Source organism: Salmo trutta, chromosome 3, assembly GCF_901001165.1.
Source record: "Salmo trutta chromosome 3, fSalTru1.1, whole genome shotgun sequence".
Classification (NCBI taxonomy): Eukaryota; Metazoa; Chordata; class Actinopteri; order Salmoniformes; family Salmonidae; genus Salmo; species Salmo trutta.
In genome coordinates this window covers 54,805,828-54,819,050 of record NC_042959.1, presented here as the reverse complement: position 1 = coordinate 54,819,050, position 13,223 = coordinate 54,805,828, and the positions used below count along the sequence as shown (strand labels likewise).

At 42.1% G+C, this 13,223-nt stretch overlaps 1 protein-coding gene across 4 annotated transcripts; it reads right to left on the bottom strand.

Annotated features, from left to right (window-relative positions):
• Positions 1 to 380: 380 nt before the first annotated feature.
• Positions 381 to 12,942, bottom strand: tbx20 (T-box transcription factor 20). 4 transcript variants are annotated; one of them, XM_029740637.1, is made up of 9 exons: positions 12,534 to 12,942; positions 10,902 to 11,136; positions 9,965 to 10,129; positions 9,540 to 9,648; positions 4,291 to 4,449; positions 3,762 to 3,838; positions 2,242 to 2,268; positions 1,963 to 2,075; positions 381 to 1,720 (listed from the first exon to the last, which is right to left on the bottom strand). In XM_029740637.1, the coding sequence occupies exons 1-9, from the start codon at positions 12,658 to 12,660 to the stop codon at positions 1,380 to 1,382; spliced, it is 1,353 nt and encodes a 450-aa protein (XP_029596497.1). In that variant the 5' UTR covers positions 12,661 to 12,942; the 3' UTR covers positions 381 to 1,379. The 4 variants fall into 4 exon arrangements, with proteins under 4 accessions (XP_029596497.1, XP_029596499.1, XP_029596503.1 ...); XM_029740639.1 differs by having other exon boundaries at positions 1,963 to 2,072; XM_029740643.1 differs by lacking the exon at positions 2,242 to 2,268 and having other exon boundaries at positions 12,534 to 12,941.
• Positions 12,943 to 13,223: the final 281 nt, after the last annotated feature.

Sequence of the window (13,223 nt, the reverse complement as noted above, 5' to 3'; positions counted from 1 at the left end):
ATTACTGATTTGCCATTGATTGGTTAGAGAAGACAATCCGCTGGTGTTGGGGATACGTTACGACGTAGCGTGATTTGAACGCTCTGTGACTTCGCTAGAGAGGTCCCCCAAAGGTCTTCTAGGGCCCATCCACACGTGAGACATGAACAAACATCTCTTTTCATTGACCTCACGAATCTAATGCATGTTATACTCATTAGATGCAGTACAAACATTATGAGGTGACTAGAAGCTTTTTGGATGACATAGAAAACTGAAAAAGTACTTTGAGACCTGGTTTGGGTGAGGATTTTTTTAAACAAATGTTTTCTGTGTTATCTGTTGCAAACAGCATGCGTCCTATGATATGGCACTCTATGACATTCATCTTATTTTGTGTGTGTGTGTGTGTGTGTGTGTGTGTGGACATCTTTATGTACTGCTATCAAACATGATCATCTTCCACTGTAACTTCTTCACAGTACACATGGCTGGCTTTTTAGATGGGAAAGAAACAACTGGCTTCTCTCTGTCTCTAGGGCATCTATGCGCACACATGTGACTACCATGGCAACAGCCAACCTGACTGGAGGAGGCTATAGGATTCTGCCTGCAGAGGAAGCTTAACAGAGTTTGAGTTCAAGCAGGAGAGGAGAGATGTTGCCTCTACCCTCCCTGTGAGTTTTGGTCAGCAAGCAGGGGGAATCCTTTGACTCAGTCTAAAATGGCTGCCATTCCTCCATGCCCCAGCAGCTGGAGTGAAGATAGTTCTCCTCCGTGGCCACAAGTGCTGCCCAGGATTGGAAGTTGTGCACTCCCGTAACTTTTGGAGTCCCATATTCTTCATTGTCCTCAGAAGCTGTGAGAGAACTAACAATTATCACACCCTCTGGTTTTAATGTCCGTAAGCCAGACAGTTCACTGGTTCTCCTGTCCATGCAAACGACAGTTATCACAAGCAGACCATTACCTATTTCCCACAATGCATCACTGTGCATGGTCATCAGTCCTCAGCATCTCAGCATTTTTTTTTTATACCTGGATCATCAGTTTTCATATCTGGGTCGTAAATATTCATATGCAGGTCATAAGTGTTCATATCTGGTGTTCATATCAGTCTGTGGGTCTCTGTGTCTGTTTCACCAGGTCCCGTAGGAGTCTGTTTCCTCTCCGGTTCAGCTGTCAGCATGCAGGGCAGCAGCCAGGCAGCCTCTCCAGGTCGTCCAGTCAGTCGCCTCGGCCGGGGGGCTTATTATTTACAAGGACACGGTGGTGACGATGGGTGATGATGCTGAGGCGGACAAATCTGTGAGTCTATCTACTTGTGTGTGGAAGTGTGTCTATAAGCGTAGTTGTAGCTGATGAGGCGCTACTCGGCCAGGCAGTCACCTCAGAGGGAGTCATACAAAGGGGGTCATGACGGTGGAGGAGTGGCGCAGTCCCTGGATGGCAGCGTAGGGGCCCTGCTGGAAGTAGTGGTGGTAGCGGGGCATGTGGAAGGAGGGGAAGGAGGGCCCGCCGCCCTGCATGGTGCCCGCCAGGGTCGAGTGTGTCAGGGGCATGCCCAGCCGGCTGTAGGGGGGCAGGGAGCCCTGGATGGGATGGGGCAAGGGGGAGGCCAGGGAGGCGCTGCTGGAGCCCATGGCAGAGAGGGACTGGGGGTGCTGGAAGCCTGAGAAACCAGAGGTGGCAGTGACCCAGGAGCTCAGAGAGAGGTTGTCAGAGGCGGTGAACGCAGAACCTTAGAGTGAGATGGAGAGACGCTGTTAAAGACCTCTTACTATAATACTGTCATTGATGTTGCACTACATTGACTCAGCAGCCTTCTCTTGGTCCATTTATGTGAACGACGGTTGTTTGAATTATTTGGTAAAATAATGTGGTAGTAGTGCCACTGAACGACCCTCATTTGGCTCATTAGCATGATGTGCATCTTGTGAAACGTGTGTGATGACATCATCAGTGTGTGACCAACTCTCTTACCCCTGTGTGCGGCGTGGCCGTCATCCCCCAGTGTATCCTCCTCACCTGCGTAGGTGCGTATTGGCGACCGTGCGTATGAGTGCTTGTGGATCAAACTCTCAACACTTTCCCTGCAGCAAAAACCAAAGAGAAAGGCCCAAAATATATCTCTATGTTCACACTTAAACATATTGGTACATTCACACCAAAATCTGAATATATCCTATTCTAATATAAAATGTACATTCAGTCCAATATATACTGTATCTGCATTCACACCAATACCCCAAAACAACTCACCAAGATATATCATGTCTTTGCAGTAACCTATAACCCAAATTATATCTTTTATAGTTACACTGGTGACAGACAATACTGAATGTACAGTATGTAGACAATAGATACACAATATATCAGCACACACAATATATCTGCACACACAGACAATATATATCTGTACACACAGTCAATATATCTGTACACATTAGGTACTGTATGTAAAAATAACGAGCCCATAACAGTATAGTTATAAAGGAAAATGTATGGTCTATAAAATCCCAGTGCAACAAAATCACACATAATGTAGATAAAGATAGAAAAGGCCAGAATACACAACAACATTTTTCAACCGTTCTGATACCTCTTTGGAGCATAAAATCAAAGATCCTTATTTTCTAAGTCTCAAAGTACATAATTAAAGCAGTGTGTGTCTTAGTGTGTGTACTCTAACAAAAAGTGCATTAGTTTCTGTGAGTCTTGTCAGACAGCGCCTCAGTGACACAGAGAGGGACAGATATGGTGGTGGTGGAGGAGGAGGGTCGGTTGGACAGGAGTGGTCTGCATCACAAGAGCCATGCGTCCACATTAGCTCCCCAATTAGGTTAGGAAAGTGCAATATCTGTCAGCGGTGCAGTACAAATGTGCGTGTGTTTTTATCAGCTCTGGCCTGTCCGGCACAGAGGCCACAGTAGGCCACGACGCAGGGGGCTGGTTTCAATCAGTCACAGCAGCCAATCAAATTACACTGTGTTTTAGTGCAGTGGCCGACTCCAGACTAATGTGATTTCTGCAGCTCCCTGAAGATCAATTGATCAGATCTAATTCACAGCCCTCAAAAAGAGAAAGCCAGAAAGAGGGAGTTGGTTGTCTGGCTGTCTCTTGGCAGTCTTTGACTTTGCTTGTTTGGTTGGGAAATGGCCTGGGATGGTCTGATTTATCAGATGATTTTGGCAATAGTGCTGGAATTGGTCAATCTAAAAAAAAAAGTGTGTTTGTTTGGCTGTAGGTCATAAAATCCTTTGGAGTGTGTGTGTGTGTGTGTGTGTGTGTGTGTGTGTGTGTGTGTGTGTGTGTGTGTGTGTGTGTTAGCCAGAAGTTTATAGTAGGGTGGGTTGGCATTGCACCCGGGGAAGTCACTCAGATACCCACAAGATTTCTATAGAAACAACAATTTCAGATAATTACTGGCATTGAAATAAAAACCAACACTATACAGTAACATAGTCCTTCATCTAGTTGCAAAACAAATTCAATGTCCTCTCTCCTCCTTTTTCTCTCAATTTCACTGTAACACACACACACACGTATGCAAAACTGTACTACACACATACACATGCATACCCCCCCTCCACACACACACTCCTAATGAGCAGAAATAAATAAACAACCCAGCATGTGGACTTGCTAATGAGTACATCGCTCCATAGCTTGCTCCTAACGCGACTGCTCTCACCCCTCTCTCCCAGTTCTATTCCCCTTGTTAATCTTATCCGCGCCGGACAGAAATAAACAAACAGGCAAAGACATAAAATTCCCTGTACCTCTCCATGTCCGTCAGTCGGGAGGAGTCTCGGAAGCCTTTCGCAAACGGGTTGCTGTCGATCTTCAGCTTGGTTATCTGGGAAGAAAGAGGCCCGCAAACAGATTAGATGCTATTTTCTCCTTTCTCTCTGTCTCAGACTCTTATCCCTCTCCCTTTCTGTCTGTCTGTCTCGCTCTCTCTATCTTTTTCCATGGGATAGCCAGACTAAACACACAAAGGGAGTCAGGGAGGACCTGGGTGGCAGAACTGGCTTTAGACAGAACTGAACACACTCCCTATGCATGTTGTCTGTAAACCAGCCACACAACCCCCTATATTCAACATATTGTCTCTACCCGTGAACACTATCCAGCAACAGAACACGTCCTCCCTGTTGACCCCTGGGTCACGTTCACTAGGCACCATACGGAAGAAAGGAGGAGGGAGTAACTGTAGTCCAATACGAAACGCTTGTTTTGGTTTTCCGTTGTGTGCATTAATAAATAAGACCCTGGTATAGAACAGTTGACTAGTGATTTACGGCTCACCAGCTGGTTCTGGTAGGCTGTGACCGCGGTAAAGACAGTCTCTGTGAAAACGAAGGTGCGGAACTCCTCTGACTTGAGGTTGAGAAGGGAGGCGGTGTGGTCCTTCTTCTTAATGATATGGACCCGGGGCTGGTACTTATGCATGGAGTTTAGTATGATCTATAGGGACACAGAGAAGGCAAAACACTGGGTTAGATAGAGATTGAGAGCGAGATGTGGAGAGAGATGACAGGAAGTAGAAAGAGAGAGCATGGTGATAGAAGAGGCAAGGGGATAGAGTGAGAGAGGATGACTGGGGTGGCAGTAGAGAGGAGTGTGAAAAGATAAACATGTTAACAGCATGCAGTCTGAGAAACATTTTACTCAGCTCTTAGCTGTTCTGCTTGATCTTGATCTTCTGTGAAGATGGCGCTGCAGTGGATAGCAGCCGTCTTATGTGTTCCTGACCAATTCTGCTATTTGGTGTTTGTTTTTTTATGCTGATCATAACTTTTTTGGTACATAATGTCTCCGACATCACTTTCTATGACCGAAAACAGCTTCTGGACATCAGAACAGCTATCACTAATCTCGATCTGGACAGAAATGTCTACTTCTACGAGTCAGCAGCTCTGAACGCTCTGCTTACTACGGACCAGGCCCTACTCCCCGGGAATCGAAAGAGGAAGCGGCGGCAAAAGAGAGGCAGCAGAGCCGGCATCCTGACGAGACTGTCGGCGAGCAAATAGACCGCCATTGCCGTCTGTTCTATTGGCAAACATGCAATCACTGGAGAACAAACTGGATGAGCTCTGTTCAAGACTATCCTATCAACGGGACCTGGAAAACTGTAATATCCTACGTTTCTCAGAGTTGTGGCTGAACGAGGACATGGATATACATCTCACTGTTTTTTCTATGCATCGTCAAGACCGGATGGCAGACTCAGGTAAGAAGGGAGGAGGGTGTCTCTTTGTTAACAACAACTGGTGCACGTCCTGTAATGTTAAGGAAGTCTCAAGTTTTTGCGCTCCTGAGTTAGAATACCTCGTGATAAGTTGCAGACCATACTTTCATTTATATTTTTCGGAGCTGTCTATTTACCACCAAAAACCGATACTGGCACTACGACAGCACTCAACAAGCCGCATAGGGTTATAATTAAATAAGAAGTGCACATTCAGAGGCAGAGTTTCTCGTGGCTGGTGATTTTACAGCAGGGAATCTGAAATCTGTTTGACATTTTTACCAGCATGTCACTTGTGGAACTAGAGGTGACAACTTTAGATCACATTTATTCCACACACAGAAATGCTTACAAGGCCCTCCCTTCGGCAAATCAGACCATAACTCTATCCTCCTGCTTCCTGCTTACATGCAAAAACACAAGAAGGAAGTACCTGCCTGGACTCTACCCACACACTTACACATACTTAAACTGACACCCCAACACACACATATACACACACTACATATGCCCACACACGTAACATGTGTACACCTGCATACTGACACCACACACACACAAACTTAAACACCACATACGCAGCTGCTGCAGCTCAGTTTATTATCTATCCTGTTGGCTAGTCACTTTACCCCTACCTACAGTGCATTCGGAAAATATTCAGAGCCCTTCACTTTTTACACATTTTGTTACGTTACAGTCTGATTCTAAAATTGATTAAATAATTTTTTCCCTCATCAATCTACACACAATACCCCACAATGACAAAGCGAATAACGGGTTTTTAGACATTTAAAAAAAAAAAAATAACAAATAAAAAGCAGAAATACCTTCTTTACTTAAGTTTTCAGACCCTTTGCTATGAGACTTGAAATTGAGCTCCTGTTGCATCCTGGAGCATCCTGTTTCCATTGATCATCCTTGAGATGTTTCTACAACTTGATTGGAGTCCACCTGTGGTAAATTCAATTGATTGGACATGATTTGGAAAGGCACACACCTGTCTATATAAGGTCCCACAGTTGACAGTGCATGTCAGAGCAAAAACCAATCCATGAGGTCGAAGGAATTGTCCGTAGAGCTCCGAGACAGGATTGTGTCGAGGCACAGATCTGGCGAAGGATAACAAAATATTTTGCAGCATTGAAGGTTGACAGGTAGCCTAGTGGTTAGCGCGTTGGGCCAGTAACTGAAAGGTTGCTAGATCGAATCCCCGAGCTGACAAGGTAAAAATCTGTTGTTCTGCTCCTGAACAAGGCAGTTAACCCACTGTTCCTAGGCTGTCATTGTGAATAAGAATTTGTTCTTTACTGACTTGCCTAGTTAACTAAAGTAACATTTTTAAAAAGGGCCCCAAGAACACAGTGGCCTCCATCATTCTTAAATTGAAGAAGCTTGGAACCACCAAGACTCTTCCTAGAGCTGGCTGCCTGGCCAAACTGAGCAATTGGGGGAGAAGGATCTTGTTCAGGGAGGTGACCAAGAACCCGATGGTCTCTCTGACAGAGCTCCAGAGTTCCTCTGTGGAGATTCCAGAATCACAACCGTCTCCGCAGCACTCCACCAATCACGCCTTAATTGTAGAGTGGCCAGACGGAAGCCACTCCACAGTAAAAGGTACATGACCACCCGCTTGGAGTTTACCAAAAGCACCTAAAGAACTCTCAGACCATGAGAAACAAGATTCTCTGTTCTTATGAAACCAAGATTTAACTCTTTGGACTGAATGGCAAGCATCACGTCTGGAGGAAACCTGGCATCATCCCGACAGTGATGGTGACAACATCATGCTGTGGGGATGTTTTTCAGGGATGTTTTTCAGCGGCAGGGACTGGGAGACTAGTCAGGATCGAGGGAAAGATGAGGGGAGCAAAGTACAGAGATATCCTTGATGAAAACATTCTCCAGAGCGCTCCGAACCTCAGACTGGGGCGAAGGTTCACCTTCCAACAGAACAACAACCCTAATCACACAGCCAAGACAACGCAGGAGTGGCTTCAGGACAAGTCTCTGAATGTCCTTAAGTGACCCAGCCAGAGCCCGGACTTGAACCCGATCTCTGGAGAGACCTGAAAATAGCTGTGCAGCGACACTCTCCATCCAACCTGACAGAGCTTGAGAGGATCTGCAGAGAAGAATGGGAGAAACTCCCTAAATACAGGTGTGTCAAGCTTGTAGCGTCATACCCAAGAACACCTGAGGCTGTAATCGCTGCCAAAGGTGCTTCAACAAAGTAAAGGGTCTGAATACTTATGTAAATGTGATCTTTTTTTTTTTAATCATACATTTCCTAAAAATGTTTTAAAAAAAACTGTTTTTGCATTGTCTTTATGGGGTATTGTGTGTAGATTGATGAAGAGGGGGACACTATTTAATCCATTTTAGAATAAGGCTGTACCATTACAAAATGTGGAAAAGGTAAAGGGGTCTGAATACTTTCCCAATGCACTGTATATCTACATCTCAATTACCTCATACACTTGCACATCAAATCACTACTGGTACTCCCTGTATATAGCCATGTTATTTTTATACATTATTGTTATTCATGCATTTACAGTATTCCTCATTCATGTATTTACAGTATTTGTATTTTATATTTGTTATCTTTATTTTTAACTCTGGATTGTTGGAAAAGGACCCATAAGTAAGCTTTTCACTGTTAGTCTACACCTGCTGTTCACAAAGCATGTGACAAGTACAATTTGATTTGATGAAGAGCATTTGTCCTTTATCTGACTCCATAGCCTATACAGCGGCTCAGCAAGAATGTTATATTGTGTTACTGTGTGGCTGTGGGGAGTTAGTCTGCTATACTCTGGTTCAGATCCCTATGATTCACATCTAGATTCATACTGTATACTGTATGTGAGACTGTACTGGGCAAAGGACACGGTGTGGTATGGTGTCCTAAGAACTAGGAGTTCCTGCCTGCCTTCATCAACATTCAGCTACAATTCTCACAATTGACACATCTCAACTTGAACTTGTGCATGTACAGGAAGCAATAGGAACAAAACGATTTATTGTTTGAAATATGCAGGCTTATCTCAAGTCAGAATTACTGTTCTTGAAAATGATGAAACGAGTGAGCTGTTGAAAGCTGCCTGTTAAAAGCTGCCAGGTGCACAGGTATAACATGATGTGTCTTGTGTCAGTGCAATTTCAAATGACTAGCCTTCAAAACGACATTCTCTGTCAAGGTTTTCGAAAATGATTCTATTTGAATGCCAATTATTCGTGCGGTTAAAAGCGTGCATGAATCTCTCTTAAATTCCAGATTGGTAACCATTAGAGATATTTTTTAGATCAACAGGAAAAATGATTTGTTTTATCCTATCTAATCAGCTTTATCGGTCTTTACTTACGTCATGAAAATCAAAATCCCATGACATCGTTCACATTGTTTAGTAAATATATATCTGGTGTTGTCATCATATCGCATTGCTCTCGCCTTTAGGCCTAATCTTTGAATCTATCGAATACCACGTACATGCCGCCCACGAAATAAAAGGTGTTTGTGCATAAATTCAAGGAGCCGTTTTTCCGCACAACCTGTTGGTTTGGTATGGTGTAGGCTAATCAGTGTATGATGTTAGCCTACTACTGTTAATAATGTAAATTAATGGTGTTGCATGGGACGCATATTCCATTATTGTTATCGTTTCTGCGCTATAGGCTGATAGTTCTTTAGTTTAGCACGTGTTTCTGCTTCTCGTTAAATTGTACGCCGTATTAATTTCCCTTACCGAAAAAAATATGACTTGAATATAAAGAAAATGTGAATTTTAAATTATAAAATGTAACTGGATCTTCACAGGTGAAACCAAGCAACATGTGGATTTTGAATCCAACACGTCTCTGACTTACAGTTAAGAACATTTCATTTCCCAATAACATGTGAAAGAGATTTGGAAAAAATGATATCCCGTGGGAAAATTCCACGAGATTTCATGGAAAGTTTACAGAGCAATTCTTTCATAAATCACCTGCAAGTATGCTTATTTATTTCAACCGTTATAATCCCATCTAAACACAATTCCCGTACATATTTTAGAAATATCCCCCAATTTATAATTGTAATTTGACAATATTGTTTACACTTTCAGATAATAATTATGAATCCAATATTGAACGGGGAAACTCTCCACAAGTCCTTGATCAGTTATACGATGAGGATGGACTGTATGGGATTTTTCTCTGGTTAGGCTATACAGCCTTCTAGTGATTTCATGTTTCAGTTCATGTCAGAAATAACATGAATCTGCTTCAATGTTTCAATACCAATGACAAATCAATAACATACGTGTCCATGTTGGTCCAGTTCGTTGTTGGTGAGTTTTACTTTCTCGAAAGACACCATTTGTTTGAGCAGCTGTTCCCCAGTGAAAGGAGAGTCAGGGTGCACGTATAACCTGCAATATAAATACAATATGTATATTACAATACATTTTATCATCGAAAAGGCCTATGCAAACACAGAAAAACGTATTATCATGCTTTTCAAAATCAAAAGGGACGATTTGTTCCAATACCGACCTTTGTCGGTCAAGTTAAAAAATACTTCCAAAATGTATTTATCTAAGCCATATAGTGTATTTGCTATCCATATAACAATAATTAGGGTCAAGGGCTACTACCACATACCATTTTGTGAATGCTTTTGACATTAACGACTCGTACATAAAAGCCACGCAGTGACTAGAGACAAGTGTAAAAAAAGTCACCCACCGTGCAGGCAGAGGCGGGTCCGCCTTGCCCGCCACGAGCCAGGACGACCTGTGGTAGGCGTATCGGTAACGTTTGTTGTCGACCGGAACAATGTCCATCAGCACGATGTATTTGGCGTCCGGGTCCACCCCCGAGAAGGACACACGGATGGTGGGGAACATTCTTCTGTTGGAGGGAAAGAGAGACGGTAAACACAACGACTACACAAACCCACGCCAACCATTTTCGCTGAGAGGTAAATATTTACTCAAACCTAGGCTCCAAGTAAAATATAAGATGATGAGAGTCATATTTCACTGAATTCCTTTGTCCATAAATATTATCAATAGCTCCCGTTTTGTATGAGGTTTATGTGTGTCCTTTATCTGTAGGCTATTTGATTAAACATGTTTTTAGCGTGAGGCATATTCCCTACACCTTTTTTAATAGATATTCATGGCAGGGAGAATATTTGCCTATATGTTTTGAACAGCATTACGTTTTTCGAGGAAAATTATTTTGCCTAAATGATGTTAATATTTATACAAATGTTTTTTGAGTTGTAAATCGATTACATAATTACCCTTAGACTATAAACATTTCCACGCGTGGGAGGAGCGCTACAATGATTTGTGGTGCAATTATCGCACAGTTTACACATGTAAAAAAATAGAATATCTCAGCCGAAATTAGTCTTATTATAAGCTACATATTAATTGAAAAAAATTCTGAATTGATCCTGCAAAATACAAAACAGAACATCCAATTACCCAATGCTTAATATGACATGGGTAATCAGATAGGTTAATAACTGTATTATAAAATGTAGCTTTAGTTTGCGTCTTAGGCTATAATTGTCGTTCACATTTAAAAAGTAAAGTAGGCCAATAGGCCTACGTGGTGTCGATAATATAGGACTCGATAATATAATATTTTGCAGTGAGAAATTGAAGTTTACCTTCCGGATTTTGTGATGATCATCTCGGTGCCGAGATCATGGAATTTGTCCCAGAGTTCTTTGGTCTCTAAACTGCAGGAGATTTTGGCCATCTCCTCGCTGGGAACATTGGGAGTGGTGGGGATCAGCGGCTCTGTGCACACTGGAGGCGCGCTCCCGCTGAAATCTCCGTGCGCATCTAGAGAAGACAGCTCTCCCAAACCGTGGTTACAGGAGGACTTCTCCACGAATTGTTCTATGGATGAAAAAACACCATGTTCAAATGCTGGTTTCATTTGTTTATTTTTACTGCAGCCAAACATATCTATATATTTATCTATCGATATATATATGTGTGTGTGTGTGTGAGAGTTTTTACATTGCGTAGCCTGATATACGTTTAAAGCAATGTAAAAACTCATTGGCATAGATGTTTAAAAAAATGTCATAAATTGGTTATTATTATTTAGCTTTAAATGAATTAAACACAACTAGCCTAGTAGCATATTGATATATACATTCCAATACAATGATTTGTATTCAAATAAATTCAAAACATTATCAATACATGTGAGGGGTATTTGACAAATGCAAGAATATACATTAAAAGTAAGATGAATGGTTGTTCTATTTGCTATCCATTGAACGACATTAAATTATCCTACTACAAATTTCAAAAGTGCAACTGAATCACAAAAACAGCATATTGGTTATTTCAGCAGGCTACAAATGGTCACGCTATTTCGAAGAGATATTCAGTTAAATTCAAAACACATTTTTTTAAACTCACAATGATATAGTTAACAGCAATGTGGCTAACAGCAACGTCCGTGTTATATTTCTCTGTCAGTAATTGCATACAGGTCTAGTCTCCGTGAATTCGCTGAATGCTAATATTTATTTGACGAAAATGTTCAATTGTACCTTTTTTCTTGGATAAATGGAAAAGTAAACTTGATTGAATCAAATATTCAGCAACATGTTAGCAATTATCAGCAAGCGCCACTACAGCCAACGCAGCATGATATTTCTGGATAGAGAAAATTCTGATATATAATGTTGATATCTGTTTCATTAGCCCATACACTTTTTGTTGACACTTGATACAATAATAGGTTAATTCAGAGCCTATTCAGTGAACCATAGGCCTACTGAATACATATTTGTGTAGGCCTACATCTGTAAAATCCATCAATATTGCTTCATGTTCGTATATTGTATTATTTCTTATTGTTGTTGCATTGTCGAGATGGAACCTGCAAGTAAGAATTTCCTTGGAGGGTGTATATCCATGCGTATCGCGTACATACGACTAATAAAACCTGAAACTGAAACTTTTGCTGACAGTCTATGAACGGGGTTATGCACTGCCTGATTTTTGGACACATTTTTTTGTGAAAGGTTATAAAAACATCGTCGTGTGAGACATCTTAAATGAAGGTTCTCAGTCATTTCCCCATAGGCCCATAGAACATGATGGCTATAGAAGTAGGCCTAGGCCTATAGACAACCCTTCTTTTCTCCATAGCATAATCGAAGTCAAGATTTGATTTAAACAATCTAACAAACAATATAGCCACGAAGGAAATTATCAATTGTATGGTATATTGAAAATGTAAATTCTATGTAAGGCACCGTGCGCGATCGGCTTACCAAGTGGCTTGATGGTGTTTTCATCGGTTTCCTTGTCCTTCGTTTTTCCACTTGACATGATTGCGGCTATCGAGAACGCGTTTGCCCTGGAGGAGAGCTGTGGCTTCGGGGAAGAGGTGTACTCCATGGTGAGAGTAGTAGAAGTAAAACGTCCAAAAGCACAAACCGCTCGCGGAGTGAGCTCTGTAGTTTTATTGGCAGGCTGCACACAAAAAAGCTGAAAAAAATGGAAGCTACTTCGACTGATTTTTGAACAGGTATGCGCTTCGTCTATTACAAAACAAAATTAAAACACTCTCCGTTTTTGACTCGTTGAACACATTGTTAAAAACAGACTAATCGTTGCGCGTCTCCACTCCAGTGGCAAAGTCTTCATTGGGACTGTTGAGTCTTTGCACTGCTCTTAATTTTAGCCAACCCCACTCCCCACTCCCCACTCCATCCCTATCGTGTGCAGCCAATCGCCGCCTTAGTGTCGACGTCACATACTGTCCTGCAAACTGAATCGAAGCCCAACAGCATATTAAAAACACATTTTCTTCCGATTCCGACTATTAGCCCAAATCTAGAGTGAACCTAACCGCGACCCGACGCTTCACACATCAAGAGATAGATAGCCTGGACGCACTTTTTGTTGTTGTTGCTTGATTCGATCAGTTAATGTAGCCCATTGATAAAATGATCTGTACA